General features: G+C 37.9%; 1 protein-coding gene across 1 annotated transcript in view; it reads left to right on the forward strand.

The window, feature by feature from the left end:
• Positions 1-20,064, forward strand: part of CSNK1G1 (casein kinase 1 gamma 1) — a 141,267-nt gene that overhangs the window by 55,426 nt on the left and 65,777 nt on the right. Inside the window, 1 exon segment of the mRNA NM_001038146.2 lies at positions 15,555-15,595. Within this exon segment, the coding sequence (NP_001033235.1) occupies positions 15,555-15,595 (41 nt within the window).

The following is a 20,064-nucleotide window of genomic DNA, read 5'->3' on the forward strand; positions in this document are numbered from 1 at the left end:
TTTTTAAAACAATGTTCTCTATCACTTCTCAGGTCTTTGGCTAACATCAAGTGTAAACAATGTCCTCTAGATACCTCCTTTTTTCTACATATTTTTTTTCCAACATTATATATTATTTATTGATTTTACTCATACTTAACATCCCCAGTCACATATATACACTTCTCACATTCTCCCAATATATTTATGTCATAAGTTTGGTTAAAACGTTTTTCTGCATTTATAGTGCTATGGTTTTGGACATAGCATTCATAGCTGAGCTATGAGAGTACTGTTGTATTTCCTTCCTAGTACATTCGCATTCCTTCTTCCTTTAGAATTAAAAACTCCTGATATTTGACTTTTTAAAAAGTTTTTCTTCATTATTTACATACCTTTTATTAATTCTTCCCCTCAAGTTACCAACAGAACTGTAAAATTTCTGTCAATATGATTAGGTAATCTTAACATTAAATTATTCTGCAGTACATACATGTTAGCTTTCTCAGATCTACTAAGTCAGTTACTATTTTGGCTATTTATTTACTTCTCACTTCCAAAATGTTGACATCTCTAGTCTGCTTTTTTCCCACCTATTTTAGTTGTTCTGTTTTCTTCCTTTTGGCATTTCATTGGGCATTTGGAAAGGCATAGGGTGAAATGCCTAAATTTTATCTGTCATATTAAACCAGGGGTCTCTGTGTATCATATATTTTTATTCAGGAAAGAACATGACAGTTTTTTGTACTATTCTAGAAGACAAATTGGAAAAGGCAATGGCACCCCACTCCAGTACTCTTGCCTGGAAAATCCCATGGATGGAGGAGCCTGGTGGGCTGCAGTCCATGGGGTCGCTAAGAGTCGGACACGACTGAGCGACTTCCTTTCACTTTTCACTTTCATGCATTGGAGAAAGAAATGGCAACCCACTCCAGTACTGTTGCCTGGAGAATCCCAGGGATGGGGGAGCCTGGTGGGCTGCCGTCTATGGGGTCGCACAGAGTCGGACACGACTGAAGCAACTTAGTAGTAGTAGAAGACATATAGAAATATGAGCTAGCTAATAAGATAGAGATTTGTAGTTGTTTTGCCCACCTCATCAAAGAAAATTGAATCATTATCATCACGGATGCTAAACAATAGAGCTCTATATTTTGGTTCTTTCAGTTCAATTGTGAATGTTATGGAGATCCTTGAAAGAACATAATAATGAAATCCTCACATAACAGTGCTTGAGGTGGGGCAGCTAATACAGTGGCTGGTTAACAGAATCAAGATTTAACATTAAATCGAATAAGCAATGAATTGAACAAAAAATCTTACTTTGATTCAAGAATCCTACTCTACATTTTAAATCTGACAACTAGATTGTCAACACTTATGTGAAAAAGATGGCTGTGAGTTTGCTGTGAGATAAGAGTGGTATTTGCCCCCAATAGGTCATAACTTAGACTGACTTAATAGACATATGAAGTCCAGGTCGGACTTCCCTGGTGTTCCATTGGTTAAGAATCCACCTGCCTGCACAGGTTTGATCCCTGGTCTGGGAGGGTTCCACCCGCTTCAGGGCAACTAAGCCCACATGCCACAGACACTAAGCCCTTGCACTAGAGCCCAGCTACTGGAGCCCGAATGCTGCAACTACTAAAGCTTGTGCACACTGAAGCCCATACTCCACAAGAGATGCCACCACAGTGAAAGGCCCACATACCACAGCAAAGAGGAGCCCCCATTTGCTGCAACGAGAGAAAGTCCGTGTGCAGCAACAAAGACCCAGTGAAGCCAAAAACAAATAAGTGAATAAAAGTCCAGAGCAACAAAACTTAAGAAGAATCTAAGACCTCTAAGGAACTTTGGCATTGTCTACTCTAAACTACATCATTTTAAAAATGAAAGAAATTTGAAATTAAGTGATTTGGTCAAGGTAAGATAAACCAACTTGCCACAGAGTTGGAACTAGAGCCCACATCTGGGACATCCCAGACTGATACGTGTCATGTAGTTTCACCACGTAGTGGTTAAGTGTACAGTTGAAATATTACATGCTTAAAAAGTATAAGGTTTAAAAGGACATAAGAATTAATTCCTAATTCCAAAGGTGATAATCACTGACATTCAGTTTAATTATACTTCTACCAAGAAAAGAAATAAAAGGTATAAAATGATAGCCAGTTATCTTTTCTTCAACTATCACTATATAGTTTCTATGTTGGACCAACTTTATTCTTCAGGGATTTTCTGAGAGGTAAGGAGGGAAATTTGAAAGCAGAATTCCAAAGAATAACAAGGAGAGATAAGAAAGCCTTCCTCAGTGATGAATGCAAAGAAATAGAAGGAAACAATAGAATGGGAAAGACTAAAGTTCTCTTTAAGAAAATTAGAGATGCTAAGGGGACGTTTCATGCAAAGGTGGGCTCAATAAAGGGCAGAAATGATATGTATGGACCTAACAGAAGCAGAAGATATTAAGAAGAGGTGGCAAGAATACACAGAAGAACTGTACAAAAAAGATCTTCACGACCCAGATAATCACGATGGTGTGATCACTGACCTAGAGTCAGACATCCTGGAATGGGAAGTCAAGTGGGCCTTAGGAAGCATCACTACGAACAAAGCTAGTGGAGGTGATGGAATTCTAGTTGAGCTATTTCAAATCCTGAAACACGATGCTCTGAAAGTGCTGCACTCAATATGCCAGCACATTTGGAAAACTCAGCAGTGGCCACAGGACTGGAAAAGGTCAGTTTTCATTCCAGTCCCAAAGAAAGGCAATGCCAAAGAATGCTTAAACTACTGCACGATTGCACTCATCTCACACGCTAGTAAAGTGATGCGCAAAATTCTCCAGGCCAGGCTTCATCAGTAAGTGAACTGTGAACTTCTAGATGTTCAAGCTGGTTTTAGAAAAGGCAGAGGAACCAGAGATCAAATTGCCAGCATCTGCTGGATCATCAAAAAAGCAAGAGAGTTCCAGAAAAACATCTATTTCTGCTTTATTGACTATGCCAAAGCCTTTGACTGGTGTGGATCACCACAAACTGTGGAAAATTCTGAAAGAGATGGGAATACCAGACCACCTGACCTGCCTCTTGAGAAATCTGTATGCAGGTCAGGAAGCAACAGTCAGAACTGGACATGGAAGAACAGACCGGCTCCAAATTGGGAAAGGAGTACGTCAAGGCTGTATATTGTCACCCTGCTCATTTAACTTATATGCAGAGCACATCATGAGAAACGCTGGGCTGGAAGAAGCACAAGCTGGAGTCAAGATTGCCGGGAGAAATATTTAATTACCTCAGATATGCAGATGTCACCACCCTTATGGCAGAAAGCGAAGAACTAAACAGCCTCTTGATGAAAGTGAAAGAGGAGAGTGAAAAAGTTGGCTTAAAGCTCAAAATTCAGAAAACTTAAGATCATGGCATCTGGTCCCATCACTTCATGGCACATCAATGGGGAAACAGTGGCTGACCTTTATTTTGGGGGCTCCAAAATCACTGCAGATGGTGACTGCAGCCATGAAATTAAAAAATGCTTGTTCCTTGGAAGAAAAATTATCACCAACATAGACAGCTTATTAAAAAGCAGAGACATTACTTTGCCAACAAAGGTCCGTCTAGTCAAGGCTATGGTTTTTCCTGTGGTCATGTATGGATGTGAGAGTTGGACTATAAAGAAAGCTGAATGCCAAAGAATTGGTGCTTTTGAACTGTGGTTTTGGAGAAGACTCTTGAGAGTCCCTTGGACTGCAAGGAGATCCAACCAGTCCATCCTAAAGGAGATTAGTCCTGGGTGCTCATTGGAAGGACTGATGTTGAAGCTGAAGCTCCAGTACTTTGGCCACCTGATGCAAAGAGCTGACTCATTTGAAAAGAACCTGATGCTGGGAAAGATTGAGAGCGGGAGGAAAAGGGGACGACAGAGGATGAGATGGTTGGATGGCATCACCAACTCAATAGACATGAGTTTGGGTAAACTCTGGGAGTTGGTGATGGACAGGGAGGTCTGGTGTTCTGCAGTCCATGGGGTTGCAAAGAGTCGGACATGTCTGAGCGACTGAGCTGAACTGAACTGAAGGAGGGAAAGCATGGGCTAATTGATTAATAATTTTTCATTTTAATTTTGCAAAGTATATTTTTGAAATTTAGAATAAAATCACAGTGGAGGATATTATTAACAGTGTTCCTTATTCTACCTTTAGCCTTTTATCTGGATAAGGTGCAGTGGGAGCCTGATCTTGATTGGCTGTGGGTCACAGTACAGATTTTGGACTTTGTCTTGTTGGCAATAAAAGAGAAAAGAAAAACTTGGAAGTAATTGCTTGTCATGTTTTCCACCCCCACCAGAGATGATAAATTAATTAGAACTTCTGATCATTTTTCTGTATTGTTTAAAAAAAAAACACAGAGTGATCAATTTTAATCTACTGGTGTTGATATCTAAAGGATAAATACAGGAGTTCTCCAGTTTGAATGATAGAAAGCTGAAACAGTAAATGCCTTGTGATTTAAATAATTCTAAATGTTTCTTTGATTAAAAGGTTTTTGCAGATAGTTTAAGCTGATGCTTGTACTGTGAAACTAAAAGTTAACAGTATTGTGTGTGTGTGGTTGTTAATGCTTCTTTTTCTACTTTATGTTATTGATATAAACTACTTCAGAGATGGATGAATCTAAATAATAATTAGATTGTTGGGATTTGAGCATCCAGCCTATAAAGAAGTTAATGATCATTCCAGTCTTGAAGCTTGTTTGGATTTTGTTTATTTGGGTTTTATTTTTGTAGACAGAATTGTAACATCACAGAAAATTAGAGCAACTCTTTGCACGGTTATGTGTAATTGTGTATATGTACATATTCTCTCATATGCATATATGTGGTGGTGGTGGTGGTGGTGGTGGTTTAGTTGCTAAATCGTGTCCAACCCTTGCGACCCCATGGACTGTAGCCTGCCAGCCTCCTCTGTCTATGAGATTCTCCAAGCAAGAATACTGGAGTGGATTGCCATTTCCTTCTCCATACATATATGTACTTTGGTGTAAACAAAGTTGGATATACTTTTGAGATTCTGCTTTTTTTTTAAATTTATTCAATTCCTATGTGATTTTCATAGTTGTAAATTTAATGGCTATTCTGCTTTTTCAGGTGGACTCCCATAACTGGACTTTGGTTACTTCTAGCTTATTATATGTAAATAATACAAACATTTTCATGAAACTAGATTATTATCGGAAATATAATACATCATCCTCTGTAGCTTGCTAGATGCATTAGTTTTATGTAGGGCAGAAAATTTACACATCAGTGAAAATTAATTATCTTTCTACAGTTTTATTCTACTCTAAAATACTCATATTTCAGAACAGAGAAGGCTAAATGTATCATTTTTTTCACAAAATCTATGTAGAATATGTTAACATTAATGTAAATTAGAATTAGAAATTAATTTGTTGAAGATTTTATCCATGTTGTAGTAAAGCTGCACATGGTGTCATTTTTCTTAACAAGCACCAGCTCTCTGCATCAAAGCTGAGGACTAACACACAAACCAAAACAGATACCTTGGGATCTGTGTACCCCAAAGTTGCGTACTTCAGACATTCAGTCTTAAAGCCTTTGTGTTCTATTTTATATGCATTCCCAACAAGCTTGCTTGTTTGTTGTTGTTGTTGTTAATCTTCCACAGAGTAGAAGCACAGAAGGAAGAGGGAATTACATACATCAAGAAGGGATCACTGACAGGCTGATAGCAAGAGAGGTAGCAAGGTCACAAAGCAGAGCAGTCTGGGCAGAACAGCCTTGTTTACTTGATTGACCCCTAAGGGTGTTGCTGAAGTGGTGTAATATAATTATTATTCATCTTGAGTAGATTCATCAAGGAAAAAAATCATATATTTATGCAAAAATTGTATTGAGGTGTAATTGACATATAATATTATATTAGTTTCAGGTGTAGAACATAATGTTTATTTGTATATATTGGAAAATGATCACCACAGTAAGTCTAGTTAACATACATCACCACAGATAATTAAAAATTAATTTTTCTTTTGATGAGAATTTATAAGATTTCTTCTTGGTAACTTTAAAAAAATACTATTTATTTATTTATGACTGTGCTGGGTCTTTGTTGCTACGTGCAGGCTTTCTGTAGCTGTGGCCAGCAGGGGCTCCTCTCCAGTGGAGGCTCAAGGGCTGCTCATCACAGTGGCTTCTCTTGTGGCGCACTGGGCTCTAGGCGAGCAGGTTTCAGTAGTTGTGATACAGGGGCTTAGTTGCCCCAAGGCATGTGGTATCCTCCAGACCAGGGATGAAACTGGTGTCCCCTGCATTGGCAGGCGGATTCTTTACCATTGGACCACCAGGGAAGTCCCGAGACCTGTCCTCTGATGTAAGAAGCCTTGTAATTTCTTGTGAATCACTTCATTGGAGGCAGAGCGCTTCTTTGTGCATTGTATGGATTGTATGGACATACTGCATTCATCAGATGATGGGCGTTTTAGTTATTTCTACATGTGCATACTCTGTGACCCAGAAATTCCACTCTGGGTATATGCCCGAGAAAATGCATATCTATGCATACCAAGACAAATACGTTCAAGAATGTTCAAACAGAACATTAAGTCATTATACAGACTGATAAACATGAACTACTCCTTCCCCCAATTATTTTAGAAAAGGAAAAGAACAAGCTGTTAATACATGCAACCAAATAGATGACTCTAAAATTAATGTTCAGAAAAAACAGACACAAGTGGTTACTATATGATTTCAGTAATACATGTTCAAAATAGGCAAAACTAATTTCTTGCAACTGGGTAGTAGTGAATGAGGATTATTGATTGGGAAGAAGCACACGAAAGCCTACTGGAGTGCTGAAAATGTTCTCTCACTGGATGGTTACGTAGGTATATGCGTGCCCAGTTGTGTCCAGCTGTTTGCAGCCCCATGGAGTGTAGCCTGCCAGGCTCCTCTGTCCATGGAATTTTCCAGGTAGGTCTACTGGAGTGGGGTGCCACTTCCTTCTCCAGGGGATATTCCCAACCCAGGGAACAAACCTCGGTCTTCTGCATTGGCAGGTGGATTCTTTACCATTGTGCCACCTGGGAAGCCCAGATATATGTATGGATATGTATAAATTCACTAAACTGTACATTTTACACTAGCATACTCCATGTAAATTATACCTCAATTAAAAATAATAAATATAAAAATTAGGGGGTATCAATTGTACAAGAGTTATTACATTTGGTTTTAGATGTTAACAGTATGTGTTAGTGACCCTCACACAGCTTTCCACTATTCCTCAAGAGGAGCTGCTTCACAATCACTGGCCCTAAACAAAGACGAAAAAGTAGGCACCAGACTTCAGAAAATTGTCCAAATAGTTAATAATAAAGAAAGACATAAAAAAACCTAAAAAACAGTTGACATTGCTCCTATTAATGTAATTACTGTCATTACAGTGAGAAAGAAATTGGCATAGGTGAATCACTGGGATTTGTGAAGTTCTCAGATCTTTGGCTTCTCCAATTTGTGCATTAGCTGAGTGCCTAATTTTACATGTAAATACTCTACTACTCACACAACTTCATTAATATATTTCTCTCCTCTTAAAACTTGGATTATCGTCTAGAATGGAGGTCTGTATTCTTCTTGGCAGAAAAATATTAATAAAATATTGGACCATTTTTGCCTGCAGGTTCAAGTCATTGACAATCCATGGTTTCAGTTCTTCTGGAATCAGTTGCTTTAACTATGTTCATTATTGTGGTTTTTTCACTTTTAGCCCATTTTGTTTCTTCAGTGACCGTTTGGACTTCTCTTCCTGAATGGCTGAATGTCTGACTAGGTACTATAACCTCAATATCCACAGGTCTCTGTTTGGCCTTTTAGTTTTTCACATTTATGTTGCAAATTTTCAGATAGCAGGTAGTCCATCTATTCTAAAGAATATTTCAAGTCTGTAGGCAAGCTGTAATCAAATATTTACTGACGAGATAATATAACAACTGGGATTTGCTTCAAAATCATTTCATTATTGAAACTAGGTGTAGTTATATGGGGGAATCATTATATAACTTTGAGATTTTGCATGATAAAAATTTTAAAAACTGAAGTACTTCATTATTTTTCTGCAGTAGAGTATCATGCTTTCTGGAGTGATTCATTCCACTTTTTTTGGTTTTTTTTTCCCTCACCACTATAATGTAGAAAGTTTTACACACATGCTTAATAAAGCATAACCTCTATAAGTACTTTATAGGCTCACCCTCTTGAGATGGAGTACAGGTACTTCTTTGACTCCATTTATCAATTTCTTGAGGAAATCCTCAATATTCTTGAGGATTTTTCTAACATTGATCAGAATAGACTATCATGTTGAATAGTTTAGAAAAGCCATAAGAGCTAGTTGAGTCACTGACCTAACCTTTATATCTCAAAATGGAATAATGGAAGCTGCTTTTCAGAAGGTTTTTATTGATGGCTGTTATTTTTTAACTCACACTAAAAAACACGTATATTGTGATCTAATATATACACAATATTTCTGTGTGTCTGAAGCAAAAGTTTATGAAATAATACACTTTACTAAGTGTGATGTAAACTATTTTTCTTTAAAGAATATGTTAGGATGCACTGAATTTATTTATTTCACACTCCTCTATTGATCATATTCTGCAGTTTAGAAAACATTTTAATGTTGTCTAAAACAGACATGTCTTACATATTAATAGTAAACATAATAGTAAACATGCTCTATACCATTACTAGTGGTGTTAAGCAAGATTTAATAAGTTTTTTTTTTATATAAACTACTTGCTGGTATTGACAAGTAATCCCTTCAGAAAACTTGGCACAAGAAAGAATAACCATTGCTGTTAACTGCTAACCATTGGGAAATATTTCCAAAGAATATTTTAATAAACTAGTAGAATTAAATTAGTAAAAATAATAAAGACCTCTGGCTTTTTTTTTTTTTTTTTTAAGTTGTAGGGTTTGTTACCATCTACCCCTGATCATGCTGCCTGTTTAAAGCGATGCTATCTGGATGGCGGAGGCTATAGGCCAGTTTCTGCCCTAAACAGACATGGTAACCAACCTGAGTTACACAAAGGTGGTTTCTTATTTTAACTACTAATTAGCTCAAATTCGTTTGACTTGATTTTTTTTTTTTTAACAAGTTCGAGGTAATAATTTATAAATGCACTACTTTTACTTTTGGGCAAGAAAATCTGACAGCTGGAGATCTAACCAAACTGGGAACCCAGGCTTGTTATGTTCCTTTATCAGTGTGACTCTGAGAGCTGAGACCTGCTGGTTCTTTGAAAGTGCTGTGTCTGACAGAGCTTATGATAAATGTTATCTCTGTAGGTGACTTACTGAAACAGGAAGTCTTCATGCAGTGGATTTTATGGGTAGCTTCACATCTAGGACTGCTGCTTCAAAAGAACTGAGTTTGGATGGAAAGCTCCCAAACTACTATGTAATGCAGTTTCTTTTACACTAACAATAAAAGAACCCGTAACCAGGAAGTGACCTGGGGAAGTGTTGTGGGTTTTGTGCAGCCACTAAAACCTTTGGCTGCTCGGGATTATGCCATCTCACCAGTGGTGTTTTTCTGTTCATTAAACCGCCTGCCTACCTCACAGTTATTCATATATCATTCATGTATTGATATGTAGATAATTACATATATTTATACTTTTTTAAGCTGAAGCAGTCATTCGTTTTAAGTGGGCAGGATTGTAAGCCTCTGTCTTTGTGATTCGGAGAAGGCAATGGCACCCCACTCCAGTACTCTTGCCTGGAAAATCCCATGGATGGAGGAGCCTGGTGGGCTGCAGTCCATAGGGTCGCTAAGAGTCGGACATGACTGAGCGACTTCCTTTTCACTTTTCACTTTCATGCATTGGAGAAGGAAATGGCAACCCACTTCAGTGTTCTTGCCTGGAGAATCCCAGGGACGGGGGAGCCTGGTGGGCTGCTGTTTATGGGGTCGCACAGAGTCGGACACGACTGAAGCGACTTAGCAGCAGCAGCAACAGCAGTCTTTGTGATTAAATTCTTTCAGGACAAAATTTTTGTATATCATCGAGTGGCTTAGTGTTTGTCTAGCCTTCCACTTGACTGTGTTTTGTGTTGACCTCTTCAGTCTTTTATTTTTTATATTTTTGGCTTCTCCATGTGGCTTGCGGGATCTTAGTTAGAGGACCAGGGATTGAACCTGGGCCATGACAGTGAAAGCACCAAGTCCTAAACGTCAGACCTCCAGAGAATTCCCATGACCCAGGCAGGCAGTGCTAGTGGTAAAGAACCTGCCTGCCAGTTCAGGAGACACAAGAGACGTGGATGGGTTCGATCCATAGCTTGGGAACATTCTGTGGAGTAGGGCACAGCAACCCACTCCAGTAATTTTGCCTGGAGAATCTCATGGACAGAGGAGCCAGGCAGGCTACAGTCCTTGAGGTCACAAAGAGTCAAACTGAAGCGACTCCTCATGCACACACTTCGGTCTTAATGATGCCCCTGGCAAACTAATTCTTTTGAATGGTGCATAGCTCAGGAGAATTACCTAGTCACTTCCAGGGCCTCTTAGGAATAAAGATAATCACTTTGTAAGAGGGTGATGTGTTCAGGTTTTTTTGTTTTTGTTTTTTTTTGAATAAGTAGAAAAAGTAAACATAACAAAAGCAAGACTAGCATTCTGTGATATATCAGCTGTCGTGTTTGGTGTTACATAGGCTGTCATTTATTGTACTTCTCTGATTATATTCCTTTATACAGATACAGAAATTGAAGCTGAGAGGTGTTTTGTGATTTGTCTGTTTCTTTTGCGTTTAACGAGAACTTGGAGGAAGGCACTGTGATAGAGATGAACATTGCTTACCATCCTGGTTTTCTCTCTGTTGTCCACTATTAGAGTATCAACTTTCACCTTTCTCTTTTCCCTCTCTCTCATGTTTATATCAGAGAAGACAACGGCACCCCACTCCAGTACTCTTGCCTGGAAAATCCATGAACGGAGGAGCCTGGTAGGCTGCAGTCCATGGGGTCACTAAGAGTTGGACACGACTGAGCGACTTCACTTTGACTTTTCACTTTCGTGCATTGGAGAAGGAAATGGCAACCCACTCCAGTGTTCTTGCCTGGGGAATCCCAGGGACAGGGGAGCCTGGTGGGCTGCCGTCTATGGGGTCGCACAGAGTCGGACAATACTGAAGCGATTTAGCAGCAGCAGCAGCAAGTTTATATGTAATCCAAAGGTTGCTAGTTTTTTCTTAAATGGTTATTTATAACCATTTAAGGAGGTAGTAGAGGGGGGAGTTCAAGAGGGAGGGGATATATGTATACCTATGGCTGAGTCATGTTGATGTTTGGCAGAAACCAGCACAATTCTGTAAAGCAATTATCCTTCCATTAAAAAATAAATAAATAAAAATCCTTTTTCTAAATATACTTTATAAAATTAAGTAAGCACTCAGCTACCTTGATTATAAATCCTATTTTTTAAACTTCCGGGAATTATTGCATCATACCTACAATAATAATAGAAGTAATAAAAATTAGGTTTACCTAGCATCTTGCAGTTTATAATATACTTTCATATGTTCTAACTCTTGTTATCCTTATAATCATACTGTGTGGTAAATGTCATTCTTTAAGTATTCTACTGTAAAAACTTCCTGTTCATTTTCTTTGTAGGTATTCTTCTCTCTTTTATCTAATAGATTAATATTTTTAAAATATAGCTTTCACTATTACACATTTCCTCTTAGCACAAAGATTTTTGGTGATTTCACAACAAGCCAAATAATGAAGTCAAAACTCCTGTATTCGTATTTAGAATTATCCATAATCTGATTCTAAACAAGCTTTTATATATATATAAATAAACTTTCTCAGAAGACTCTTCTGCATATCAAGTCAATTTGGTTCACTTTAGCAAGTATCTCTTACCTACTATATATCAGATCTTTGTTGTTAGGGATAAAAAGATGAGTGGAATATTCTTGTTCTTAGGAAACTCACTGCCGAGTGGAGGTAAAAATATACATGCATTAGTAATTATAATACATGTGTTATTTTAAGGTAGCTGAGTGCTGCCTTAATTTTATAAAGTATATTTAGAAAAAGGATTTTTATTTATTTTTAATGGAAGGATAATTGCTTTACAGAATTGTGTTGGTTTCTGCCAAACATCAACATGAATCAGCCATAGGTATACATATGTCCCCTCCCTCTTGAACTTCCCCCCCTACCTACCTCCCAACCCCACCCTTCTAGGTTCTTCCAGAGCCCCAGTTTGAGTTCCCTGAGTCATTCGGCAAATTCCCATCGGCTGTCTGTTTTACATATGGTAATGTAAGTTTTCCTGTTACTCTTTCCATGCATCTCAGCCTCTCCTTCCTCCCCGTGCCGCCCCCACCATGTCCGTAAGTCTGTTCTCTGTGTCTGTCTCCAATGCTGCCCTGCAGATAGGTTCATAAGTACCACCTTTCTATAGTCCATATATATGCGTTAGTACACAATATTTGTTTTTCTCTTTCTGACTGACTTCACTGTGTATAATAGGCTCTAGGTTCATCCACCTCATTAGAACTGACTCAGATGCATTCCATTTTATGGCTGAGTAATAGTCCATTGTATGTATATACCACAGCTTCTTTATCCACTCATCTGTCAATGGATATCTAGGTTGCTTCCGTGTTCTAGCTATTGTAAATAGTGCTGCAATGACCTTTGGGGTACATGTGTCTTTTTCAGTTCTGGTTTCCTCTGGGTATATGCCTACAAGTGGGATTGCTGGGTCGTATGGTGGTTTTATACCTAGTTTTTGAAAGAAATCTCCATACTCTGTTCCATAATGACTGTATCAGTTTACACAGAAAAGGGATTTTTTTTAAAGTATAGAAGCCATAAGGAACAGCAACAACAACAAAAAAAATGGGAAAGAAGATTAAAAATAGATGAGAAATGGTACCAGAATTGTAGAAGCTAGAAAGCAGTTGTAACTAACTTAGCAGTCTGGAGAAAGCTGAATGATTTGAAGGGTAGGCCAGTTTGTAACATATAAACACCAGATATGTTCAAGAATTGAAGACATTTGGAAATTTCAGAAAGTTGGGATGCAGAAGGAGCTAAAAACAAGAAGAGTAGTTGCAAGTCCATATGTATTTTGGGGCTTCCCCAGTGGTTCAGCAGTAAAGAATCCTGCAATGCAGGAGACTCAGGTTTGATCCCTGGGTTGGAAAGATCTGCTGGAGGAGGAAATGGCAACCCACTCCAGCATTCTTGCCTGGAGAATCCCATGGACAGAGGAGCCTGGCAGGCTACAGTGCATGGGGTCGCAAAGAGTCGGACATGACTGCAGTGACTGAGCACACACACACACATATATATATACACGTACATACATGTATGGAGCAGTTGCATCGCCACATCCCCTCCTTCCCTGGCCTCACCTGGCAGCTACTCTTTTCCACCTTCATAGGAGTTGGAAAGGTCACACTGTGGAAAGTAAACAACTGTGAAAACTGGACTGCCCAACTGAACACAGGGAAAATGAGGAAAAGATTCCTCACTGATTGGTGAGGCCTCCTAGACTGTGGAATAAGCAGATCTATTAGCTCTTGCCTTTTTTTTTTTTTTTTAAGGAAACTTCATGATTTCTATAATATAGCAAGTTTGTTTAAGTATTTAAAAAAAAAAAAAAAAAGATTTTCCCCAAATCTTCCCAAAAAATGAGGATTTAGGAAAAGTATGCCCACCTCAGAATAAGAAGCTGGCTTTCCAGGTTATTCACACTCTGTCTGTAGTGGATTTTTCTGGCTTTGTTTCTCACCATTCTCCCCTGTATACTTGGCTTCTTTCATATTGGCCCACTCAGTTGATCACGTTCTCTGCATTTTCTGTCGTTTGTCCACCTCACTGTTAGTATTGTTTTAGAGAAATGCCTTTTATCCTCTCCTGCTTGTTCTCAGTGACGCCTCAAGGGCCACTTACGGCCCAGATGCTTTACTCTCCCTCATCTGCGTCATCTACTGACTTGTTCATGTTTCCTTTTTAACCTTATCACTTTATGTGATTTATTTAATAAACTTTGACCCATGTGCAAGGTCTTGTGTGAGGATCCAGAGTATAGTCTCTGAATGGTAACCTGTGAATCTTCTTTAATGTTGTTTGCAGACAAAAATTACTCCTAAGTCCATGTACTCTTCTCCACATAAAGGTGCTGGGAAAACTGATGACAGTATTAAAAGTATAACAGTGTAGTTTGCAAAAGGCCATCTATTGTCTAGAGCTTGTTAAAAATAACCAGTATTGTAAGCAGCCTTATGTTCCCCAAATGTAAGGTTTTTATTATCAAAATAATCTATTATATAAAATTAGAAACAGTCATTTAATACCTTAGTGTACATCTTTTTGTGTCCTTTTCTATGCATATATTCAACTATGTATGTATATAAAGAGAACGTTTACCTCTGTGTATTACGTAAAAAATAGTCATATTGTACATACCTACAACTTTTAGTCAAGGTTTTGAGTATCTAAATACGCAGAACATGATGTTAGCACCACAGGACAGTGACAGAACCGTTAAATAAAATCGCTACTCTCAAGATATTTGTAGTCCAGCTGACTAAGATGGGACAAAAATAAGAAGCAATGTGAAATCCAGTGCAGTGGCTGAGCTATATGGTATATACGAAGCGCTCAGAAGGAGTTCACATTAGCCTCCAAGGATCAGTGGAGTTGAAGTGAAGGTAGAGGTGAAGGTAGCTAAGTACCCGGCATGTAATATGGGTTTAACCAACTGGTGCTTGTTGCTCTTATACTCATCCTAGGTTCTGACTCTAGGTATCTAGTATAGAAGAATATGGATTCCATTTCTACAGGTAGAGAAGTTGAGAGGGAAACGGGTTAAGCCTTCAGGAAGAACTTTTGAGTTGTTTCAGTCTTGTCCGGGTGGAGAGCTGTGGCTGCGCACAGGTAAAGATGTAGAGCTAGAGCGCTGGTGAAGGGTCAGCACAGCTTTGAGAATCCTCTACTAAGAGACAGCAGATGAGTCTTACACAGAGAGAGTCAGGCTGCAATAGGTTTTATTTCACACTGTCCTTTATGCCAACTAAGGTTGACACTAAATACCATGACAAAAAAATATAAAAGCCTTATTTATCAGTCAGTTAGAAATATGAGGGTTTGTGTTTATTGTGACAAGAATTAAAACCTCTCCATCTTTGTAATTCTGGCGACTCTCCTTCTTGAGTTGCCTCGTGACTTAATAGTTGGGAAATACTAAATAACAAAATGTGCATGTGACAGAGAGAGATTTGTTTTCTTTAAAATAAGATTCTCATGTCTAACTTAAATTTTCAAATTCTCAAGCTGTTTTTGTTCTTGTCCTGCTGGGTCTCATTATCTCTGTTTAGCTTTTCACTTACAAATCATGTTTCATATATGTGAACAGCATTGGGAATGTGACCTTTCTCATGACCCTGTAAGCTAAGATTTTGTTTTGCATTTCCCAGAATAAATGTCACTAAAACATATACATTCTGCTTTTCCCCTAGGTAAAAATCTCTACACCAATGAATATGTAGCTATCAAACTGGTGAGTAGAATCTATATTTGTGGTAATTATGTTTTAGTGCTCTCACCCTTCACATATCTTTTCACAGGAAATAATTGTAAGTGTTCATAAAACTGCTAATTTTTTCCTTGCATATAATACCACACAGTCATTTCCTTCTAATATATATAGTGTTACAGTGATGAATCACTGTATACTGAGAAACACTGTGCAGTTAGAAGATGCTAACTATAGTGTTAGCAATGATGAATCCAAAAAGTTAATTAAAAATAGCTAGAAGGAAAAAAAATCCTAGTAATTTCTGTAAACTTTCTACCTTTCACTGTGCTATTTTTATTTAACATTTTCTTATTCCTAAATATGACTGATCCATTTAAAAAATATAAGATATTTATCAGTATACTTCCAAACCCGATCATCTAATCATTGCCTTAAAAAGATGTCAAACATGGAAAACACATCATGTGCTCAGGTTTGAAGCAAAGAGTTCAGTTATTTTTGTCAGTGCTAATCTTATGAATAATTAATATAGTCATTGAAAATAACATCCTGTTAAAGAATAATTCTGTTGTTTTTAAGGGTTAATATTTTTAGAAGAGACAGTTCTTTAGCCTGTGTTTAGTGAAAGTGAAGTCGCTCAGTCGTGCCCAACTCTTTGCCACCCCATGGACAGTAGCCTGCACCAAGCCCCTCCGTCCATGGGATTTTCAAGGCAAGAGTACTGGAGTGGGTTGCCATTTCCTTTTCCAGGAGCCTGTATTTAAGACTGATACAGACCACTTCTAGCCGTATGAAATGCTTTGTATAGCTAGTTTCTATATAAATGGAGAGCTGTATAAATATTGTCCTTCTAATAAATCCTGGTATGTTTCCCAGGATCTGCAGGTGGTTTGGCACTCTTGGTTGGAAAGCAGAGGCGTTAATAGTCGAAGGAAGTATCTTGTGGTAATCACTGTTTTTTTCCTAATGAATTGCGCCTACCACAGCCACACTTGTTTTGTGGTTGGTCCTTTTCTGTCCTTAAGTTTGTTTGTGGAGGAGTTGGAGTTGTCCTGGGAAGAACTAATAGTCATCAGAGTAGTTTCTCTACAAAAGGTGGACAGGGAGCAGGTCTGAGAGCAGGTAGCTGCTAGGGAACCAAGTATTTTCTTTTGTTTGTTGACTTGGAACTTTTGTTGGCAAAATGGGAGGAGGAAGAGAAATAATGTGTATAACAATGCAGACCAGATATTTTCCTCAGATTGAGTATCAAAGGATTAGCCATTATTTTTTTACTTACAGGAATTTATTCTGTAAAAGTTTTTACAGTTCATCTTTTTTTTTTTACTTTTTGTGTTTTATTATTTTGGTAAGTTGAAATAATTTTGATTCTTTGGAACTAGTAATAGGAAGAAGCAGCCCCCTAAAACACTTTAAAATGTTGCCTCAGTATGTATGTTTATAATTGCCGCCTTACTTATCAAGACTTCTGGTAGGCGCAGCTTTTTCTATCTAGATTTTTCCTTCTCAGCTCATACCAGTTAGCCTGTTTAGATAAGCTTGCATAACACATATTATTGACATGACTGACTATTGCATTTCACTTACATTTTATTAAAGTTTTATTCTTCATATGGCCAAGAGTTAAAGCCAAATAGACTTCATGTTATCTGCTATGATGTGCCCAGTCCCTCATTTCTCTTTCAAATAAATCTTAAATAAAGGCTTTTTAAAAGATACTCGGTCTTGTCTGTGGGCCTCCTCTCTTGCTCTGGGGCTGTGTTCTCTGTGGGAGATAATGATGGCAGTAATTGAGCTCTCTTCACTGTAACAGCAAAATTTGCCTTAAGCATTAGTCTTTCCAGGTAGCCGTCTGCTGTTGGTTTAGGGTTTCAGGCAGGCATGTGTGCTCCGGCAGATAGCCAGCCCTCTGTAGAGATGTCATCAGCATCTCACACAGAAATACAAGGAAGTCCTGCTCGTGGTGCTTCAGATCGACTTTGTTTGAATCTTCCTTGTAGGCTCCCGTTTCTTAGATTCTAGTAACAGTTTTTAAAAAATCAGATACAGTGTAAGCAAACTTGTGTAATGAACCCCTCCTTTACTTCTATCAACAGAGGTTTCTGGAGTTCTTTTTGACAGGGGTTTTCTAACAGTTGTTTAAAAAGTTTTCTCTCTATGCTACTAATCCCACTGCCTTTCACAATCTGGAGATTGTTCGCAGTATCCTTTATTCATAGTGCTTTCAGAAGAGCACTTGATGCTCCAGTTGGCTGAGCAGGCTACAACTATGTGCTGAAGGGGTTGGCTGAAGGGTGTAAATCCTTCTGTCTGTGATAAAAACCCACTCATGTCTGAATATATGTGATGTGGACACCCGCTTTCAGCTCTGGAGCTCTAAAGAGTTACTGCTCTTTTTAATCTGTTAACTTACTTTTCCAAGATCAGGTTGAATATTTCCTATTAATGTTTCCAGTATAAAGTTTGGGAGTATTATGTTTGAAGAAGGAGCTGTGTTTCTTAAAATTCATTGACTCTTGTGGTTTGTCAAAATTCAAGACTGTTTCTACAGAAAGAACACTCCTGTTTCTAGCGTTTAGATCAACCTCTGGTCCCTTACCAATTTGTCATCACTGATTCTCTTGGTTACTTATTAATTATTAATGACTTTGCTAAAAGACAAATTCTGTGATTGGCTGCTTTGGTGGTGATATATTAGAAGATATAAAACTGAATGGACACTCTCTATCTGAAGAGATAAATGAATAAGGAATACTGTGACTCTATAGTATAATTAGTCTTCTGTACATTTTTTGGGACCACAGGAATCTTGAGAAACTCGAAGTTCAGCTCTGATGCTTCCTGATTTTGCAATCAAAGAAGTGTATGAGTTCTTTTGCAGAGCTCCTTAGGGCTTTGAAATATTCCAGTCTACCTGAATTGATTTAGATAAAGCTTTCTTAGAAGCAAAGGAATAGACTAGATAACTTCAAGGAAAGGTCTGAATTCTGTAATTTATGGAGTCTATATTTTTCGAAAAATGCAGGAAACTTCAGGTGGGTTCAGGAAGAGCCTTCAAAGGTGATCAAAGAACTTAAAAATAGGACCAGTGAGGAAAGTTCTAAAAATTTGAAATTACTTTGCCTGAATAAAGAAAGTCTAGGAAATGATTGAAGAGTTTTGTTATTTGAAGATAGCTGTTACAGTATTCACACGTTAGTTAGGAGCTGTCTTATCTTTGTTACTGAGGACATAGGAGAAATAGGCTGAAGTTTCAGTGTTGGAGATGACAGTTACATATAAAGATCTTGTTAGACACGAGTGTGAATTATCAAGGGAAGCTGAGGAACTCTCCTTTGAGCCTATCTTAAAAATAGGACAAGTAATCATTCAATAAGGAGAGGACAGTCTTTTTCAGCAAATGGCATTGAGGTAACTGGAGATCCACATGCAGTGAAGTGAGACCCTTTACGTCATACACCAAAATTAATTAAGAATGGATCAAAGAAACATAACAGCCAAAACTATAAATTTCTTGGAAGAAAGCTTAGGGGGAAAGCTTCATAGCATTCAATTTGGCAATTATTTTTTGGATGTAACACAAAAAGCATAAGCAAGAAAAGATAGGTTGGACTTTATCAAAATTAAAAACTTTTGTGCATCAGAAGACTCTGAACAGAGTGAAAAGAGAACCCATGGAATGGGAAAAAATATTTGAAAATTATATAAGGAATTGGTTCTCAAATTAATCCTTTTTAGTTGTACAGTTCATTGACATTAAGTATATTCACATTGGTGTGCTCCCATCACTATCATCTGTCTCTGAATTTTTTTTCACCTTCCTTAACTAAAATTCTGTGCTCATTAAACACCAGCAGCATTCCCCACCCCTCCCCCCACCACACTCCTGGCAACTGCCATTCAACTTTCTGTCTATGAATTTGACTACTCTAGGTACCTTAGGTAGAAGCATTCAGCGTTTGTCCTTTTGAATTTGGCTTACTTCACTTAGCATGGTGTCCCCAAGTTTCATCCATTTTGTAGCATGTGTCAGAATGGCTTTCCTTTTTATGGCTGAATAATATGCCATCACATGTATGGAACACAATGTAACCACATTTTATTTATCCACCCATTTGTTGATAGATATTTGGGTTGCTTTCACCTTTTGCTATTGTGAATTATATTACAATGAACATGGGTCTACAAATACCAGTTTGAGTCAGCATTTTCAATTCTTTTGGGTATATAGAAGTAGAATTGCTGGATCATGTGGTACTTCTGTATTTAACTTTTTGAGAAATTACTATACTGTTTTCTTTAGTAACTATACTATTTTACATTCCCACTAGCAGTACACAAGGATTCCAGTTTCTCCTCATGCTCTCCCACACTTGTTATTGTCTATGTTTTTGGTAATAGTCATCCTAATGGATATACAGATGTATCTTTCAGAGTGATGTTTGATTTTTCTGGTTAACTAGTTGCCTGTATGCTGTTAATTTAGAATG

The sequence above is a fragment of the Bos taurus genome, chromosome 10 (assembly GCF_002263795.3).
Source record: "Bos taurus isolate L1 Dominette 01449 registration number 42190680 breed Hereford chromosome 10, ARS-UCD2.0, whole genome shotgun sequence".
NCBI classification, from domain to species: Eukaryota; Metazoa; Chordata; class Mammalia; order Artiodactyla; family Bovidae; genus Bos; species Bos taurus.